At 45.1% G+C, this 19,695-nt stretch overlaps 1 protein-coding gene across 1 annotated transcript in view; it reads right to left on the minus strand.

The window, feature by feature from the left end:
- The window catches only part of CIB2 (calcium and integrin binding family member 2), a 64,436-nt gene that overhangs the window by 22,301 nt on the left and 22,440 nt on the right, over positions 1–19,695 (minus strand). The window contains exon 3 of the mRNA XM_067471253.1: positions 1,555–1,666. Coding sequence (XP_067327354.1) covers positions 1,555–1,666 — 112 coding nt within the window. The remainder of the gene's footprint in view (positions 1–1,554; positions 1,667–19,695) is intronic.

Consider the following 19,695-nt stretch of genomic DNA (forward strand, 5'->3'; position numbering starts at 1 on the left):
CTATCTCACTTTTCTCATTTTGGATCCCTACGCCCGGGAAATAATCTTTTTGTTTTAAGGAATATAATTTGACAGAAAACAGCTGATGGTCAAAAACTCGCCGGTTCTGGGCAAACAGCCAATTCCTCCTCGTTGCTGCTCGCTCCTGCCTAGCCCCACACCTGGGGGCTTGCTGCGGTTGCCCCCAGGAGACCTCAGAGAGAGGGCCGGGCAGGAGGCCCAGTCCTTGGGTGGGAGTTATAGTTCCCCAAGGACCAAGCCGTGGATTTTGTTACCGATCGACTCACGGACCATCCTGCTAACTCTTGCCAAGAAAAACTAATTTCTGTTGCTTGTTTTGGACTGCAAGCCGCGTCCACTTCCACGAACTCTTTCAAAGAAGCTCCGAACTTTCAAATAAAAAGATGATTTTTATTATTAAATATCTGGGATGGGGACGGGATCTTTTCTGTATGAATTATATATTGATTATGTATGTATGAAATATTCTTTGCCCTCCTGCCTTTCCTCATGCTCTTTGCCCCAGAAAAAGTGTGACCAGAGACCGTTTAGTACCTGAGGGGGAGTCATTATCCCCCCCCCCTCCGAAACCAACCTTGCCACGAAACATCAGCATGGACAATAACAAGTGAAATATCCTTTGTTTGCTCTCTGAGTTCGTCTGGCATACAAGGAAGTTTCTTCGGACATCATGATTGCTTAACAAAAGGACGAGGCTGACCGCCGGGGTCCCCTCGCCCCAGCTCTGTTTGTTTCTTCCACAAAGACTAATCAAGGACACTCCTTATCAGATCTAAGTCAGGAAAACCTTTCTTAATAAAATCACACCCTGCCGGCCGAAACAATGCCTCAAATTCCAGCTGGCCGGCAAGTGATAATCCCATCATTTCCCCCATTGTCAGCCATCGGCCCGCCTCCTCTCTCCTGATTCGTCCATCCTCGGAAGCGAGAGGAGCACGCCCATTGGCTCCCCAGAGGCAGGGAAGCTCGCTGATTGGCCCAGAGTGAGGCGGGCCGCCAAGCCTCCTCCCAGCTGTTCAGGCTGTCAACCAATCAGCGTGAAGCCTGGGCGGAGAGGGGCGGGCGGGAAATTTGAAATGTTTTTCTGTAAAATACCTATAAAAATGCCTGTAAACTCTGTATTGGTATGCTTGTAGTGGAAATATCCCTACAATTGCATTCGATCTCAGCTGAATCACTAATAAAGAGCCTCGGTCGCCATCTTCTTCCACTTTGGCGAGTATTTATTATTTTTAATATTTTCTGCTGCTGGAATTGGCTTCGCTGCCCTCACCAAGGTCCAAGGACCCTCTTTGGTGCGGTCCTCGGGATCTCCTCAGCTGGGGAGATCCTCCCAAAAGCAGTCTCGATATCAATACTGCTCTTGAGCCACTTAAATTGTTATGTCTCAATGGTATGGGATGGTGGGAGCTGTCCTTTGGTGAGACCCCCGCCCTCTTTGGCCTTGTCAAACTACAACTCCCATGAATCCACAGCACAAAGTCATGGCAATAGAAGTGGCGCCACACTGCATTCATTCTCATTCAGCATTACCATTAGTTCCGGCATGTTTATTATGAGCTGTTTAGGAACCTTCACATCTGGGTTCCTGGTATAGTCCATGGGGACAATGTGGGGGGCCAGTTCGTGGTAACGTTCGTGCAACCTGGAAATAAACACAAAACATCTATTTGTAAACATGCATTTAAGATCACGCTTCAAATTGTCACATTCTAGAATAGTTCTTTTACCTTTGCAATGAGTGCATTTGCATTCATGTCCTGCTTTGTGTCCCATTTGGGGAGAAAGGTAAGATCTAACTCATATAAAGAAACATTGCTTAGCTTTCTCTAGTGTAGACAGATTTAGGTAAATTTACTGTTCGAAAGTATTGGTGTCATGCTGAAATATGATGTATGGTTTGGATGGAATTGTATGAAAGGTGTATGAATGAGGGCTTACTTGCTTGCTTACTTACTTAGGCGATCCCTCATTGTCTGAGTAGGATAGTCTTCCAAGATCAATGTACTAGAAGTGGGTCCGTAGGTGGCTGTGGAGCCCTTTCTTGACCTGCATGTTCTCCTGTAGTGAGGGCACTGGTTTCCAGGTGGAAGGCAGTCCTGGTCCGAATTGGCCTTCCTCTTTTGCCCTCCATTCGTGCCTCTTTAAATTCTAGATGGATGGAAGTTCTTGCTATCAGTAGCCGGTGGTAGACACTCTGGCTCTATGGGGTACAGGCTAGTCCTCTAATAGCAACTCTTTAGATAAAGGTGCTTAATGGAAGATCAAATGTATTGAAGTTAAAAATATACTGTTGAAACAATGTAAAGTGGAATTTTGTGACACACATTATGATGCTTTTATGGTGTATGCATATTATTTTAAAGGGTATATAAACCAAGGCAATTCCTTTGTTCACTACCCTGTTTCCTGGAATACCAGCAAGGTCCATATCCGGTTGGTGCCAACTGAGAATAAACCGTACTTTTGCAGACCTCAGGAACTCTCTTTTGTCTCTTTTCCTCAAGCCTCCTCCCTGCCATTTCATTACTAATAATATTACAATATAATGGTATAGTACAATATAGTAATATATAATACTGATATTGTACTATGCTAACAACATAATATATTGTATGTATACATATCTTGTAAGAGTCCCCTTTGGGGTGAGAAGGATGGCATATAAATGTCGTAAATAAATAAATTCAATGCAGTTACATAGAATCTGTATGTATGTCTAAATGCTGTTCTGTAATAGGTTTTTTTGATCCAAAAAATTTGGTTCAAAATTCGTTTCGGATGTAGGTGGCGCTGGTGATTCATTTCTAAAGTCAATTCCAATTTTCCCAGAAAAAAATGTTCAAAACTTTTTGAAACATCCAAAACTTCCGAATCCTTTTGTTAATGGTTTGAAAGTGTTATTTCCTGTTTCATTGGGTGGTCTTTATTTTGAAAGTAGTTGTTTTACTCCAGGAGTGAAGAAAAGCAAGTGAAGGAAATTCACCCTTCTCTGGTTTATAACTCACTTATCTGGCTTGAGCCAGAAGCAGGAAAAGCAAACGGGAGGAAATTCACCCTTCTCTGGTTTATAACTCACTTCTCTGGCTTGAGCCAGAAGCAGGAAAATCAAACGGGAGGAAATTTAATTCAGCCTTCTCTGGTTTATAACTTACTTCTCTGGCTTGAGCCAGAAGCAGGAAAAGCAAACGGGAGGAAATTCAACCTTATTGGGTTTATAGCTCACTTCTCTTGCTTGAACCAGAAGCAGGAAAAGCAAACAGGAGGAAATTCACCCTTCTCTGGTTTATAACTCACTTCTCTGGCTTGAGCCAGAAGCAAGAAAAGCAAACGGGAGGAAATTCACCCTTCTCTGGTTTATAACTCACTTCTCTGGCTTGAACCAGAAACAGGAAAAGCAAACGGGAGGAAATTCACCCTTCTCTGGTTTATAACTCACTTCTCTGGCTTGAGCCAGAAGCAGGAAAAGCAAACGGGAGGAAATTCACCCTTCTCTGGTTTATAACTCACTTCTCTTGCTTAAGCCAGAAGCAGAAGAAAAGCAAATGAGAGGAAATTCACCCTTCCCTGGTTTATAACTCACTTCTCTGGCTTAAGCCAGAAGCAGAAGAAAAGCAAATGAGAGGAAATTCACCCTTCTCTGGTTTATAACTCACTTCTCTGGCTTAAGCCAGAAGCAGGAAAAGCAAATGGGAGGAAATTTAATTCACACTTCTCTGGTTTATAACTCACTTCTCTGGCTTGAGCCAGAAGCAGGAAAATCAAACGGGAGGAAATTTAATTCACCCTTCTCTGGTTTATAACTCACTTCTCTGGCTTAAGCCAGAAGCAGAAGAAAAGCAAATGAGAGGAAATTCACCCTTCCCTGGTTTATAACTCACTTCTCTGGCTTAAGCCAGAAGCAGGAAAAGGAAATGGGAGGAAATTTAATTCACACTTCTCTGGTTTATAACTGGCTTCTCTGGCTTGAGCCAAAGCCAGGGACCAGAAGCCAGGGGAAATCATTTCCAACTCACTTCCTGAGTTGGATTTTTTTTTGGCAAGACTAGCTTTGGAAGGGCAAGGGGACTTCTGGTTTCCTAAAAATGTTCAAAGTTGCTTCAAAAAGGTAATCTTTCCAACTTTATTCCGAATAACAAAGATTCCGACTGGACCTAACCATGCCTATTGTGTAAAGGTTCTGATACCCTTACTGGGAAATTGCAATAAAAAGAACCTATGCTTTAAAGTTATTCATAACTTTGAGAGCCTGCCAGCATCTGTGCCTTGAGCCAAGAGAGTCCTTAAAGTCAGTTCTATCCAGTCCGTGTCGGGACTCAGACGCCTTAAAGGGCCAGGCTCAGGATTAGTTCCAAAACAGAGTTTATTAAACAAAACAAAAAGGACTCAGAGACACTTAACTCAGTGTCTCTGGACAAAATGCAAAGCTAACAACCAGTCTTGGTTGAAAAAGTAGACTGAAGCAATAATCCGGATTATCCGGAGAAAAGAACTGGATTATAACAAAGCGCTCCGAAAGTCACACGAAATAGCACAGCAAGTAAACAATTAACAAACAAAAGAGTCGCAGTGGAGGAAGCATAGTCAAACGAAGTCCAAAGTTGTAGCAAGCCAAATCCAAGGTAGCGAAGTTCCAAGGTCCATGTAGGCAGCATCGTAGTCAAAACCGGTCCGAAGTCAAGGAAGGGGGAAATCCACACTCACAAGAATCCAAGCCGAGTTGAAGAACACACGAACGGAAGCAGTAACCTGTAGATCCGGGACCCAATGCCAACATGAAACAGGCAGCGACAAGAACCCAATGCACGAACCAACACCTTGCCTTCTGCAAAGTTTCCCCATTTCAGAGCCTACTTTTATCTTACACATCATCATCATCAGAAGATGAGCTGACCTCCGTCCCGTCATTATCTCTTACAGCTGTTCTTGACTCCACACGTGAACTCCTGTTACCATCCCTCCAGTTTCTCCATCTTCTGTCAAGACTTAGATCCCCCCAAGACTCAGATGTATCTCCTGTTTGCCCATCCTCATTACCAGAGAAACCCATAAATGTGTCACTAGACGTCAGCTCTGCACATACATCTTGTATCTCTTTTACCTTAGTCCAGTCCAATGTGTCATCCCCATCCTCATCACTCCCAGACCCATCATTCCCAAAGAAACCCATTAATGGTTCTTCATCTGTGGGAACAGTAAATATATTCCGGATCCTTTTCCTTTCACACTCTTCATCCGATTCCTGCTCCCGAGTAACCCTCTTTGTTCCCCTATTTCTATCCAGTGTATCTCCTTCCTCTCCCTCATTCATTGACCCTTCGTCTCCAGAAAACCCTTCGAATGAGTCTTCGTCAGTAGGTGCCACAACTATATCACGGATCCTTTTCCTTTGTTGTTCTTCATCTGACTCCTGCTCACGAGTACCCCTTTCCCCCCTTCTGGCACTCATACTACTGCTTGCAACGTTACTTACAGGCTCTACTACAACAGTCCGTGCTTAAGGGTTCATTATAAAAAAAATACAGAGGCAAATCTATTTCATCTATATATATAAAATCCTTACAGTCGTCCATAGGTGCTCAAAAACGGAGAAACCACTGGACCAAATCTCACCAAATTTGCCCTTCAGATACCTCATCCCCCAAGGTATGACCAACAACACTCAACATTACTAAACACAACAAAACAAACTCACAATTTCCTATAAACACGGAGCATGCGCAGAGGCCTCGGGAGGAATACCATAAGGACGAAGGACTCCATTTCCCTGCTTGCCCCGCGCCCAAGTCGGCCGCCTCATGCACAGTACCGCCTCCCTGCCTCCCTCTACCCCATCACTCCCGCCGCTGCCTGAGATACACAGAGTGAAGAAGACCCGGAGAAGAAGAACAACAAAGAAGTTGGGGAGCACTGCAAGCCCAGGCAAAGGAAGCCCACCAGGCCGATGTAAGCTCTAACGGCCAGGGAGGGCATGAAAGCTGCGGGGGGGGGGGGGCACCGAGGGGAACAAAAACAAACTGAGATGGGAGGCCCGCCATCTTCACCTAAGCCGGGGTCTCGATTTCTGCTGCACCACGCCGCCCCTCTTCCCTCCCACGGCCTCCAAACATGCCCGGTGGGAGGTGGGTCTCTCCGAACTGGTGATCCTGCCCGCTGGTTTGTCACTTTAATAAACCTTTACTACTTGCCTTCGGCGGCTTCCAAACAAGCCCGGGGGGAGGTGGGTCTCTCCCAACTGGTGATCCTGCCCGCTGGTTTTTCACTTCAATAAAAAATTTACTACTCATTTCTGGGATTAACAGAATTGAACCATACTTGCCACACTACACTCCCATGACCAACAGATCATACTGGAATGGTTTCCTCGGCATTGACCTTCAGTTTGGGAATTGTAGTTCACCTCCATCCAGACACCACTGTGGACTCAAACAATGATGGATCCGGACCAAACCTGGCACAAACACTCAATATGCCCAAATATGAACACAGATGGAGTTTAGGGGAAATACACCTTGACATTTGGGAGTTGTAGTCACTGGGATTCACAGTTCACCTATAATCAAACAGCATTCTGAACCCCACAAACAACAGCACCGGGGCAAACTTCCCACACAGAACCCCCATGACCAACAGATAATACTTAAGACCATCCAATCCAACTCCCTTCATCAGGGAAGATAACTTAATCAAACCCTCCTGACAAAGAGCCATCCAGCCATAGATAGTAGGCTTGGGTAACCACGGAAAAATTTGGTTCTAAACTTGTTTTGTTTTTAGGGGGCCCTTGCGTTTCGTTTTTTTTTAATAATTTCAAAATTTTCTTTTAAAAAATTTCGAAATATACGAAATTTCGTAAAATTACAAATTGATTCGTTAATGGCGGACGAGATTGCGCAATATGCTAAAAAAAACCTCCAAATGGGACAGGGGGAACTTCTGAAGCTTCCCTCTCCCTCTGTTGTTGACTGTTGGTGTGATAAAACAAACAACAACTATAAAACTTGCACCAGACATGCGAAAATAATTACGAAATAATTACAAAATAATAACGAAATAATTTCGAAATAATTATAAAATAATTACGAAATAAATTGAAAAAATTGTTTCGAATCTTTATTACTCCTCACCCTATTCCTGCATGGCTCAATATTGGATCGTAAGCTAATTTAAATACGAATTAATAACGAATTACGAAATTAACGAACGAAACCGCCCAAGCCTAATAGATAGATATAGAGAAATATATTTGATTCACACACAGAGAGATATAGTATCATAGATTTGAAAGGGACCCTTAAAGAAGGTCAATGGTACGTTGCGTGTTCCAGGGTGGGCAAACCAGACACTCTCCACATCAACACTGACAAAGAAACAGCAAGAAATACTGTTTACCCACAAGCAGAAAGGAATTACATATATTAGAAACCAACACTTTCTCATTACTTTATTTTCCAGATCAACATACTGGGTCACAGCAACGCATGGCAGGGACAGCTAGTCTTTACATACAGGAAGAAATAAATGGATAGTTTATAAGCAGGCAGTTATATCTCCTGAACTTCTTGGCTTTGCTTCTTGATGTCCCATTTATCTCATTTGGGGGCCAAGTCGGACTTCTCTCCTGACCTGAGATGACTCCTCTTTTATTGCTCTGCTTAAAATCGATTCCTTGCCTCGTTTCTCTGAGATGCGCGTTTGACTCTCTGCCTCATTTCTCTCAGATACTCATCTGCGCCCAGCATTGATCTTCAAATGAGAAGCAGGACGTATTTCAAAGAAGGGAAATAGAATTTCTGGCTGGATTTCCTGTAAATTGGACATGGAGAATGTGGCTGGCTATAGAATATTTGCTTTTGTTTCTCTGCCTTTCTCCTCCTCGTTTTTTCCTCTTTGCAGTCTTGCTCCATGTTGTCGATTTGATCTATCAAGACACAAGTGAGCCCCTCACAACTGTTGGAGTTTCAGTTCAAAATCTACGGATGCTCAAGTTCCATCATAAACAATCTATATAAATAAAAACGTAATGTTCGTTTGTGGTATTCACAGAACTCAAAAACCACTGGGAGAATTGACACCTCTCAGGCCAACGAGTGACCAACACTCATAAAAACACTGAAAAACACAGCAGAAGGGACTTAAAAAAAAAACAACAACAACATTACAATGCATGCGCAAAACCACATATATATACACAAACACACATATATGTATATACACAAACAAAACATATACACAGAAAGGAGGAAGGAAGGAAGAGAAGGAAGGATGGAGAGAAGGAGGGAAAGAAGGAGGGAAGGAGAGAAAGAAGGAAAGAAAGAAAGGTAGAGAAGGAAAGAGGTAGAGAAGAAGGGAAAGAAGGAGGGAAGGAGAGAAGGAAAGGAAAAAGAAGGGTAGAGAAGGAAGGGAGGAGAGAAGGAGGGAGAGAAGGAAGGAAAGGAAGAAGGGTAGGGAAGGAAGAAGGAGGGAGAGAAAGAGGGAAGTAGAGAAGGAAGGAAAGAAAGAAGGGTAGAGAAGGAAGGAAGAAGGAGGGAGAGAAGGAGGGAAGGAGAGAAAGAAGGAAAGAAAGAAAGGTAGAGAAGGAAAGAGGGAGAGAAGAAGGGAAAGAAGGAGGGAAGGAAAGAAGGAAAGGAAAAAAGAAGGGTAGGGAAGGAAGGGAGGAGAGAAGGAGGGAGAGAAGGAAGGAAAGGAAGAAGGGTAGGGAAGGAAGGAAGAAGGAGGGAGAGAAAGAGGGAAGTAGAGAAGGAAGGAAAGAAAGAAGGGTAGAGAAGGAAGGAAGAAGGAGGGAAAGAAGGAGGGAAGGAGATAAAGAAGGGAAGACAGAAGGGTAGAGAAGGAAGGAAGGAAGGAGAGAAGGATGGAAAGAATGAAATAAAAAAGTGAAAGAGGCAAGGAAGGAGAGAAGGAACGAAAGAGAGAAAGAGGGAGGGAAGGAAGGAAGGAAAGAGACAAGACAGGATGGAACCAAAGAGCAAAGGAAGCGAGAAAAGAAACAGGTAGAGAAGGAAGAAGAAGAGAAAGAAAAAGAGGAAAGGAAGGAAGGAGAGAAAGAAAGAAGGAAAGAAAGAAAGGGGGAGGGAAGGTTGGCCACAGCAATGCGTGGCAGGTACAGCTAATCTATATAAATAAAAACGTAATGTTCATTTGTGGGATTAACAGAACTCAAAAACCACTGGGGGAAATGACACCAAATTTGGATACGATACAACTAACAACCCAATGTATGTCCTTCACTCAAAAAAACCAACGAAAACAAAAAGCAGAAAGGACTTCAAAACTGCATGTCCACAAAGAGGCCCATGGCCACGCCCCTCCTCCTCATGAGGAAACAGCCGGCCGTTAAAGGATTACGAGCCAGGCGTGTGTGTACGGCCACACACACACACACACACACACACACACAAGCAAGAGTGGGCACCATGAGAGTAGAGGTGGAGGCTGTTAGACGGGGGTCACACTCCCCCTGAAGACGCAGGTTCGCAGCTTGGGAGTGATTCGCAGCTTGGGAGTGATCCTCTCGAGCCAGGCATTGTCCCCCATTCTGTATCTTTGCATTTCATTTTTTCTGCCAAAGTGGAGTATCTTGCATTTGTCCCTGTTGAACTTCATTTTGTTAGTTTTGGCCATGCATCTCTCTAATCTGTCAAGATCGTTTTGAATCCTGCTCCTGTCCTCTGGAGTCTTGGCTCTCCCTCCCAATTTGGTGTCGTCTGCAAACTTGATTATCCTGCCTTCTAGCCCTTCATCTAAGTCATTAATAAAGATGTTGAACAGGACCGGGCCCAGGACGGAACCCTGCGGCACTCCGCTCGTCACTTCTTTCCAAGATGAAGAGGAAGCATTAGTGAGCACTCTCTGTGTTCGTCCACTTAACCCATTCCAGATCCACCTCACCGTAGTTTTGCCTCGCCCACATTGGACTAGTTTCCTTGCCAGAAGGTCATGGGGGACCTTGTCGAAGGCCTTACTGAAATCCAGGTACGCTCCATCCACGGCATTCCCCGCATCTACCCAGCTTGTAGCTCTATCGAAGAAAGAGATCAGATGAGTCTGGCATGACTTGTTTTTGATAAATCCATGTTGAGTATTAGCGATGACTGCATTTGTTTCTAAGTGTTTGCAGACCGCTTCCTTAACAATCTTTTCCAGAATCTTGCCCGGTATCGACGTGAGGCTGACCGGACAGTAGTTGTTTGGGTCGTCCTTTTTTCCCTTCTTGAAGATTGGGACCACATTGGCTTTGAAGCTGCAAACTGCTCATCAAGGTGGCAACATTCACACTTGCCTCAAAAAGACAAGAGTTCTTTCTCCCACGGTGGACATTCCACAGATAGATAAACCTCACTTGCCTAGTTTCCAACAGACTTCACAACCTCTGAGGATGCCTGCCATAAATGTGGGCAAAACGTCAGGAGAGAATGCTTCTGCAAAATGGCCAGACAACCTGGGAAACTCACAGCAACCCACAAATACTATAGTAGAATGAAACATTAAAATGATTAAAACAGCCATAGACATGGTTCTCAGCCCACGGAAACATTAAACATTGCCTTTCGGAGAGATGACGAGCCTTCCCGCTCTTTCGCCCCAGGCCTCATTGATTTCTGCCAAGCTGCTAAACTAAACCACGTTCCCCTGAAATGAGAACAGGCTTTTCAAAAGGCAGGCAGGATGCAGCTGAAAATGAGAGATAAGAGCTGCTTAATGGCTCATCGATTCGGAAGGCTGGCCATTAGACCCCAAGGTGCACTAAATGTCAATTGCGCTCTCCCCATTGTCTTCACAATAGCACCAGTCGATTGGGGCATGGCAAAAAAAGATTTCAGCCTCATCGTCTTGATGTTCTGTGGGTCAGTAGCAGGAGAGAACGTCTTGACATTTGCTAGTCTCTCCCTTGGATCCCCTTAGTCCATCTCTCTCTTGGCTCCCTTTCCTTCATCTGTAGACTTCCCTTCCTCTATCTCTTGGCTGCCCTTCTTCCATCACTTGGGTCTCCTGCTTCCATCTCTTGAGTCTCCTTCGATCTCGTGGGTCTCCTTCTTTCATCTCTTGGGAGTCCTTCTCTTCTATCTCTTGGATGCTCTTCTTCCCTCTCTTGGGTCTCCTCCTTCCTTCTCATGTGCCCTTCTTTCATTTCTTGGGTGCCCTTCTTCCATCTCTTGGATGCCCTTCTTCCATTTCTTGGGTGCCCTTCTTCCATCATTTGGGTCTCCTTCCATCTCTTGGGTGCCTTTCTTCCATCCCTTGGGTGTTTTTCTTCCATCTCTTGGGTGCCCTTCTTCCATCTCTTGGGTACCCTTCTTTCATCTCGTGAGTGTCCTTCTTCATCTCTTGGGTGCCCTTCTTCCATCTCTTGGGTGCCTTCTTCTATCTCTTGGGTCTCCTTCCGCCTCTTGGGTGCCTTTCTTCCATCTCTTGGGTGCCTTTCTTCCATCTCTGGGGTGCCCTTCTTCCATCTCCTGGGTCCCCTTCTTCATTCTCTTGTGCCCCCTTCTTCCATCTCTTGGGTGCTCTTTTTCCATCTCTTGGGCCCCATTCTTCCATCTTGTGAGTGTCCTTCCTTCTCTTGGGTGCCCTTCTTCCATCTCTTGGGTCTCCTTCCGCCTCTTGGGTGCCCTTCTTCCATCTCATGGGTGCCTTTCTTCTTGGGTCTCCTTCTTCCATCTCTTGGGTGCCCTTCTTCCATCTCCTGGGTCCCCTTCTTCATTCTCTTGTGCCCCCTTCTTCCATCTCTTGGGTGCCCTTCTTCCATCTCTTGGGTGCTCTTTTTCCATCTCTTGGGTCTCATTCTTCCATCTCGTGAGTGTCCTTCCTTCTCTTGGGTGCCCTTCTTGCATCTCTTGGGTCCCCTTCTTCCATCTTCTGAGTGTCCTTCTCCTGCCCTTCTTCCATCTCCTGGATGCCCTTCTTCCATCTCTTGGGTGCCCTTCTTTCATCTCTTGGATAACTTCTTCCATCTCTTGGGTGCCCTTCTTCCATCTCTTGGGTCCCATTCTTCCATCTCTTAGGTGTCCTTCTTTTATCTCTTGGGTGTCCTTCTTACATCTCTTGGGTGTTCTTCTTCCTTCTCTTGGGTGCCTTTCTTCCATCTCTTGGGTGTCATTCTTCCATCACTTGGGTCCTCTTTTTCCATCTCTTGGGTCTCCTTCTTCCATCTCGTGAGTGTCCTTCCTTCTCTTGGGTACCCTTCTTGCATCTCTTAGGTCCCCTTCTTCCATCTTGTGAGTGTCCTTCTTCCTTCTCCTGCCCTTCTTCCATCTCCTGGATGCCCTTCTTCCATCTCTTGGGTGCCCTTCTTTCATCTCTTGGATAACTTCTTCCATCTCTTGGGTGCCCCTCTTCCATCTCTTGGGTCCCATTCTTCCATCTCTTAGGTGCCCTTCTTTTATCTCTTGGGTGTCCTTCTTACATCTCTTGGGTGTTCTTCTTCCTTCTCTTGGGTGCCTTTCTTCCATCTTTTGGGTGTCATTCTTCCATCACTTGGGTCCTCTTTTTCCATCTCTTGGGTCTCCTTCTTCCATCTCGTGAGTGTACTTCCATCTCTTGGGTCCCCTTCTTCCATCTCTCAAACCCCCATCTTCTACCTCTATCTCTTCAATCCTGTTCTTCTCTCTCTCACCCACCGGCTTCCACAATCCCAAACTAAAGACTTAAGTGTACACAGGAACTGGGAAGGCATCCAGGACAACTATCCCATTTGTCCAACGGATGAATTGATGGATCGGCCTAGCTATATGGAAAGCTCAGTCAGCATGTTCCGAGCCAGGCCATTCATCTTTCTTCATCCACAGGAGGATCATACGGGTTCCTGAACAGCTAAATATGCGGAACTGAAATTTTGCCTCAAAGCTGCGAAGACCTTAAGAAGGTTGTGCTTTGTTTGCATTTTCGGTTGTATTTTATTGTATTTTGTGGTTTGGGCTTGGCCTCATGTAACCCTCTCCGAGTCCCCGGCGGGGAGATGGTGGCAGGGTATAAATAATAATAATAATAATTATTATTATTATTATTATTATTATTATTATTATTAAAGTCTGGGTGCCGTTACTCTGAAGAGTGAATGCAGTTTTGCACCACTTTTCACTGCCATGGTTCAGTGCTGTGGAATAATCAAGGAATCATAGAACGAAAGAGTTGGAAGAGACCTCCTGGGCCATCCAATCCAACCCCATTCTGCCAAGAAGCAGGAGCATTGCATTCAAATCACCCCTGACAGATGGCCATCCAGCCTCTGTTTAAAAGCTTCCAAAGAAGGAGCCTCCACCACACTCCGGGGCAGAGAGTTCCACTGCTGAACGGCTCTCACAGTCAGGAAGTTCTTCCTCGTGTTCAGATGGAATCTCCTCTCTTGTAGTTTGAAGCCATTGTTCCATTGCGTCCTAGTCTCCAAGGAAGCAGAAAACAAGCTTGCTCCCTCCTCCCTGTGGCTTCCTCTCACATATTTATACATGGCTATCGTATCTCCTCTCAGCCTTCTCTTCTTCAGGCTAAACATGCCCAGCTCCTTAAGCCGCTCCTCATAGGGCTTGTTCTCCAGACCCTTGATCATTTTAGTCGCCCTTCTCTGGACACACTCCAGCTTGTCAATATCTCTCTTGAATTGTGGTGCCCAGAATTAGACACAATATTCCTGGTGTGGTCTAACCAAAGCAGAATAGAGGGGTAGCATTACTTCCTTAGATCTAGACACTATGCTCCTATTGATGCAGGCCAAAATCCCATTGGCTTTTTTTGCCGCCACATCACATTGTTGGCTCATGTTTAACTTGTTGTCCACGAGGACTCCAAGATCTTTTTCACACGTACTGCTCTCGAGCCAGGCATTGTCCCCCATTCTGTATTTTTCCATTTCGTTTTTTCTGCCAAAGTGGAGTCTCTTGCATTTGTCACTTTTGAACTTCATTTTGTTAGTTTGGCCCATCTCTCTAGTCTGTCAATATCGTTTTGTCCTAGTCTCCAGGGAAGCGGAAAACAAGCTTGCTCCCTCCTCCCTGTGGCTTCCTCTCACATATTTATACATGGCTATCATATCTCCTCTCAGTCTTCTCTTCTTCAGGCTACACATGCCCAGCTCCTTAAGCCGCTCCTCATAGGGCTTGTTCTCCAGACCCTTGATTATTTTAGTGGCCCTCCTCTGGACACATTCCAGCTTGTCAGTATCTCTCTTGAATTGTGGTGCCCAGAACTGGACACAATATTCCAGGTGTGGTCTAACCAAAGCGGAATATTGTGTCCAATTCTGGGCACCACAATTCAAGAGAGATATTGACAAGCTGGAATGGGAGTTGCAGTTTGGTGAGGCACAATAATAATAATAATAATAATAATAATAATAATAATAATAATAATCTTTATTTATACCCGGCTACCATCTCTTCAAAGGGGACTCGGAGTGGTTTACATGAGGCCAAGCCTAGCAATACATTTACTTACTTACTTACTTACTTACTTACTTAGGTGATCCCTCGCTTTCCGAGGATGATTGTCTTCCAATATTCTTGTGGGTCCATATGTGGCTGTGGAGCCCTATTCTTGCTCTGCATCTTCTTCCGCAGTGAGGGCATTGGTTTCCAAGTGGAAGGTAGTCTCGGCTGGGGTTGGCTTGACGCGCCTTCCTCTTGGCACGTTTCTCTTTTTCACCCTCCACTCGTGCCTCCTCAAATTCTGCAGCACTGCTGGTCACAGCTGACCTCCAGCTGGAGCAGTCAAGGGCCAGGGCTTCCCAGTTCTCAGTGTCTGTGCCAGAGTTTTTAAGGTTGGCTTTGAGCCCATCTTTAAATCTCTTTTCCTGTCCTCCAACATTCTGTTTTCCGTTCTTGAGTTCGGAGTAGAGCAGCTGCTTTGGGAGACGGTGGTCGGGCATCCGGACAACATGGCCGGTCCGGCGGAGTTGGTGGCGGAGGATCATCGCTTCAGTGCTGGTGGTCTTTGCTTCTTCCAGCATGCTGACGTTTGTCCGCTTGTCTTCCCAAGAGATTTGCAGGATTTTCCGGAGGCAGCGCTGATGGAATTGTTCCAGGAGTTGCATGTAACGTCTGTAGACAGTCCACGTCTCACAGGCATAGAGCAGGGTTGGGAGGACAATAGCTTTATAAACAAGCCCCTTGGTATCAATACATTACAGCAACATAAAATATAAACAACAAAATAACATCACAATAAAAAATAAACCAATCAAATACAATAAATAGTAGAAAATAACATAATGGAAAATCAAACACAGGCACTACTCTTTGGCAGGGAAAGCGCAAGACCTTATAAAACTACAATTCCTATGATTTAAAAAATTGCAAACATTTCTGCTCTCAATTTGAGGCCTGCTGTGCTTTCCTGGCAGTCTGCTTTTCGTCTCCATCCATTCTCCGTGACCGTTTTGACGTTGCTAATGCGATATTAAATTCCATTAATTTTCTGTGCCGAGGATGAGAACCAGTCATTTGTCTCCCTCCTTTCTAGCTTTCGTTCGTTCTCTGCATGAGAAATGAGACTGGTAGATTGTTCCTTAAATTGATTAGCTATGATAAGGTTTCCCAGATGGAATTATTCCACAGTTGTTTTGGACATGTTTGGGGAGAATGGGATGAGGCTGGAGATTTCCACCAAGGTCTTCTATCTTGCTTGGAGCTCAGCCCATCAAAACGAGAAAGTATGCACCCCTCTCTCCTAACTAAGATCATAATAGGTAAAGGTTGTCCCCTGACATTAAGTCCAGTCATGTCTGACTCTGGGGTGTGGTGCTCGTCTCTATTTCTAAGCCGAAGAGCCGGCGTTGTCCATAGACACCTCCAAGGTCATGTGGCCGGCATGACTGCATGGAGCGCCGTTAAGATCATAATGGGTGACCCTAAATCAGTGTTTCTCAGCCTTCCAAATGCCGTGACCCCTTAATACAGTTCCTCGTGTTGTGGTTTTATTTGTCGTGTCAGAACAACCAGTCAAATTATATTACATTTCTAACAGAAACAAAGCAAACAAGCAGATTACAGAATTTGTGAGTATGAGAGTTGATTAAATGTCCTTTGACCAGTATCTGGCCACTTGGAGTGCCTCTGGTGTTGCTGCAAGAAGGTCCTCCCTTGTGCATGTGGCAGGGCTCAGGTAGCATTGCAGCAGGTGGTCAGTGGTTTGCTCCTCTCCACACTCGCATGTCGAGGATTCCACTTTGTAGCCCCATTTCTGAAGGCTGGCTCTGCATCTCGTGGTGCCAGAGCGCAGTCTGTTCAGCGCCTTCCAGGTCGCCCAGTCCTCTGTGTGCCCAGGGGGGAGTCTCTCATTGGGTATCAGCCATTGGTTGAGGTTCTGGGTTTGGGCCTGCCACTTTTGGACTCTCACTTGCTGAGGTGTTCCAGTGAGTGTCTCTGTAGATCTTAGAAAACTATTTCTAGATTTAAGTCGTTGACGTGCTGGCTGATACCCAAACAGGGGATGGGCTGGAGATGTCACTGCCTTGGTCCTTTCACTATTGGCTGCTACTTCCCGGCGGATGTCAGGTGGTGCAATACCGGCTAAGCAGTGTAATTTTTCCAGTGGTGTAGGGCGCAGGCACCCTGTGATAATGCGGCATGACTCATTAAGAGCCACATCCACTGTTTTTGCGTGGTGAGATGTGTTCCACACTGGGCATGCATACTCAGCAGCAGAGTAGCACAGCGCAAGGGCAGATGTCTTCACTGTATCTGGTTGTGATCCCCAGGTTGTGCCAGTCAGCTTTCGTATGATGTTGTTTCTAGCACCCACTTTTTGCTTGATGTTCAGGCAGTGCTTCTTGTAGGTCAGAGCACGGTCCAGAGTGACTCCCAGGTATTTGGGTGTGCTGCAATGCTCCAGTGGGATTCCTTCCCAGGTGATCTTCAGAGCTCGGGATGCTTGTCTGTTCTTGAGATGAAAGGCACATGTCTGTGTTTTAGATGGATTGGGGATCAGTTGGTGTTGTGGTGACCCCCAACCATAACATTATGTTTGTTGCTACTTCATAACTGTGATTTTGCTACTATTGTGAATCGTCATGTAAATATCTGATATTGCACAGATGGCAAGCTGTTTAACCTCAACGGACTAAAAGCCAAAACCAAGGTTACAACAACATCTGTTTTAGAACTCCAATATGCTGATGACAATGTCGTCTGTGCTCATTCAGAAGAAGATCTACAAGCCACTCTAAACACCTTCGCAGAAGCATACAAGAAGCTTGGCCTGTCATTGAACATCGAGAAAACCAAAGTGCTGTTCCAGCAGTCACTATCCAGTCCCTTTCCAATGCCAGAGATACAACTTAATGGTGTAACTTTAGGAAATATTGACCATTTCCGCTTCCTTGGCAGCCACCTCTCCACCAAAGTCAACATCGACACTGAAATTCAACACTGCCTGAGCTCTGCGAGTGCAGCATTTTTCCGAATGAAGCAGAGAGTGTTTGAGGACATCCGTAGGGAGACCAGGTGCTTGTTTATAAAGCTATTGTCCTCCCATCTCTGCTATATGCCTGCGAAACGTGGACTGTCTATAGATGTCACATACAATTCCTACAATGATTCCATCAGCGCTGCCTCTGGAAAATCCTGCAAATCTCTTGGGAAGACAAGTGGACAAATGTCAGCGTGCTGGAAAAAGCAAAGACCGCCAGCATTGAAGCGATGGCCCTCTGCCATCAACTCCGTTGGACCGGCCACATTGTCCGGATGCCCAACCACCATCTCCCAAAGCAGTTGCTCTACTCCGAACACAAGAACGGAGTGTTGGTGAGCAGGAAAAGAGATTTAAATATAGGCTCAAAGCCAACCTTAAAAACTCTGGCATAGACACTGAGAACTGGGAAGCCCTGGCCCTTGAGCGCTCCAGCTGGAGGTCAGCTGTGACCAGCAGTGCTGCAGAATTTGAAAAGGCACCAATGGAGGGAAAAAGAGAGAAACGCGCCAAGAGGAAGGCGTGTCAAGCCAACCCCGACCGAGACCAGCTTCCACCTGGAAACCGATGCCCTCACTGCAGGAGAAAATGCAGATCAAGAATAGGGCTCCACAGTCACCTACGGATCCACCAAAACACTGGTCCTGGAAGACTATCCTACTCGGCCAACAAGGGATCGCCTAAGTAAGTAAGTAAAGTAAGTAATCTGATATGCAGGATGTATTTTCATTCACTGGACCAAATTTGGCACAAATACCCGATACGCCCAAATTTGAATATTGGTGGGATTGGGAGGGATTGATTTTGTCATTTGGGAGTTGTAATTGCTGGGATTTATAGTTCACGTACAATCAAAGAGCATTCTGAACTCCACCAATGATGGAATTGAACCAAATTTGGGACATAGAACTCCCATGTCAACAGAAAATACTGGAAGGATTTGGTGAGCATTGACTTGAGTTTTGGAGTTGTAGTTCACCTCCATCCAGAGAACACTGTGGACTCAAACAATGATGGATCTGGACCAAAGTTGGCACAAATGCTGAACATGCCCAAATGTGTACACTGATGGAGTTTGGGGAAAATAAACCTTGACATTTGGAAGTTGTAGTTGCTGGGATTTATAGTTCGCCTACAATCAAAGAGCATTCTGAACACCAAATATGGAATTAAACCAATCTTGGTACATAAACTCCCATGACCAACAGAAAATACTGGAAGGGTTTTGGTGGACATTGACCTTGAGTTTTGGAGTTGTAGTTCACCTATATCAAGAGAGCACTGTGGACTCAAACAATTATGGATCAGGACCCAATTTGGCATGAATACCCTACATGCCGAGATATGAAAACAGATGGACTTTGGGGGAAATAGTCCTTGACATTCGGGAGTTGTAGTTACTGAGATTTATAGTTCACCTACAATCAAAGAGCATTCTGACCTACGAGAGTTTTGGAGTTGTAGTTCATCTACCTTGAGAGGGCAGCGTGGACTCAAACACTGATGGATCAGGATCCAATTTGGCATGAATACCCTATATGCCAAGATATGAAAACAGATGGACTTTGGGGGAAATAGACCTTGACATTCGGGTGTTGTAGTTACTGAGTTTTATAGTTCAGCTATAATCAAAGAGCATTCTGAACAACAAGAGTTTTGGAGTTGTAGTTCATCTACATTGAGAGGGCACTATGGACTCAAACAATGAAGGATCTGGACCAAACATGGCACAAATGCTGAACATGCCCAAATGTGACACTGGTGAAGTTTGGGGAAAAATAGACCTTGACATTTGGAAGTTGTAGTTCCTGGGATTTATAGTTCACCTACAATCAAACAGCATTCTGAACTTGACCAATTATGGAATTAAACCAGTCTTGGTACATAGAACTCCCATGACCCACAGAAAATACTGGAAGGGTTGGATGGGCATTGACCTTGAGTTTTGGAGTTGTAGTTCACCTGCATCAAGAGAGCACTGTGGACTCAAACAATGATGGATCTGGACCAAACTCTACACGAATACTCAATATGCCCAAATGTGAACACTGGTGGAGTTTGGTGAAAATATAATCTTGACATTTGGGAGTTGTAGTTGCTGGGATTTATAGTTCACCTACAATCAAAGAGCATTCTGAACCCCACCAATGATGGAATTGAACCAAACTTGGCACACAAAACTCCCATGGTCAACAGAAAATACTGGAAGGGTTTGCTGAGCATTGACCTTGAGTTTTGGAGTTGTAGTTCATCTACATTGAGAGGGCATCGTGG

This window comes from Anolis sagrei, chromosome 9 (assembly GCF_037176765.1).
Source record: "Anolis sagrei isolate rAnoSag1 chromosome 9, rAnoSag1.mat, whole genome shotgun sequence".
In the NCBI taxonomy this organism is placed as follows: Eukaryota; Metazoa; Chordata; class Lepidosauria; order Squamata; family Dactyloidae; genus Anolis; species Anolis sagrei.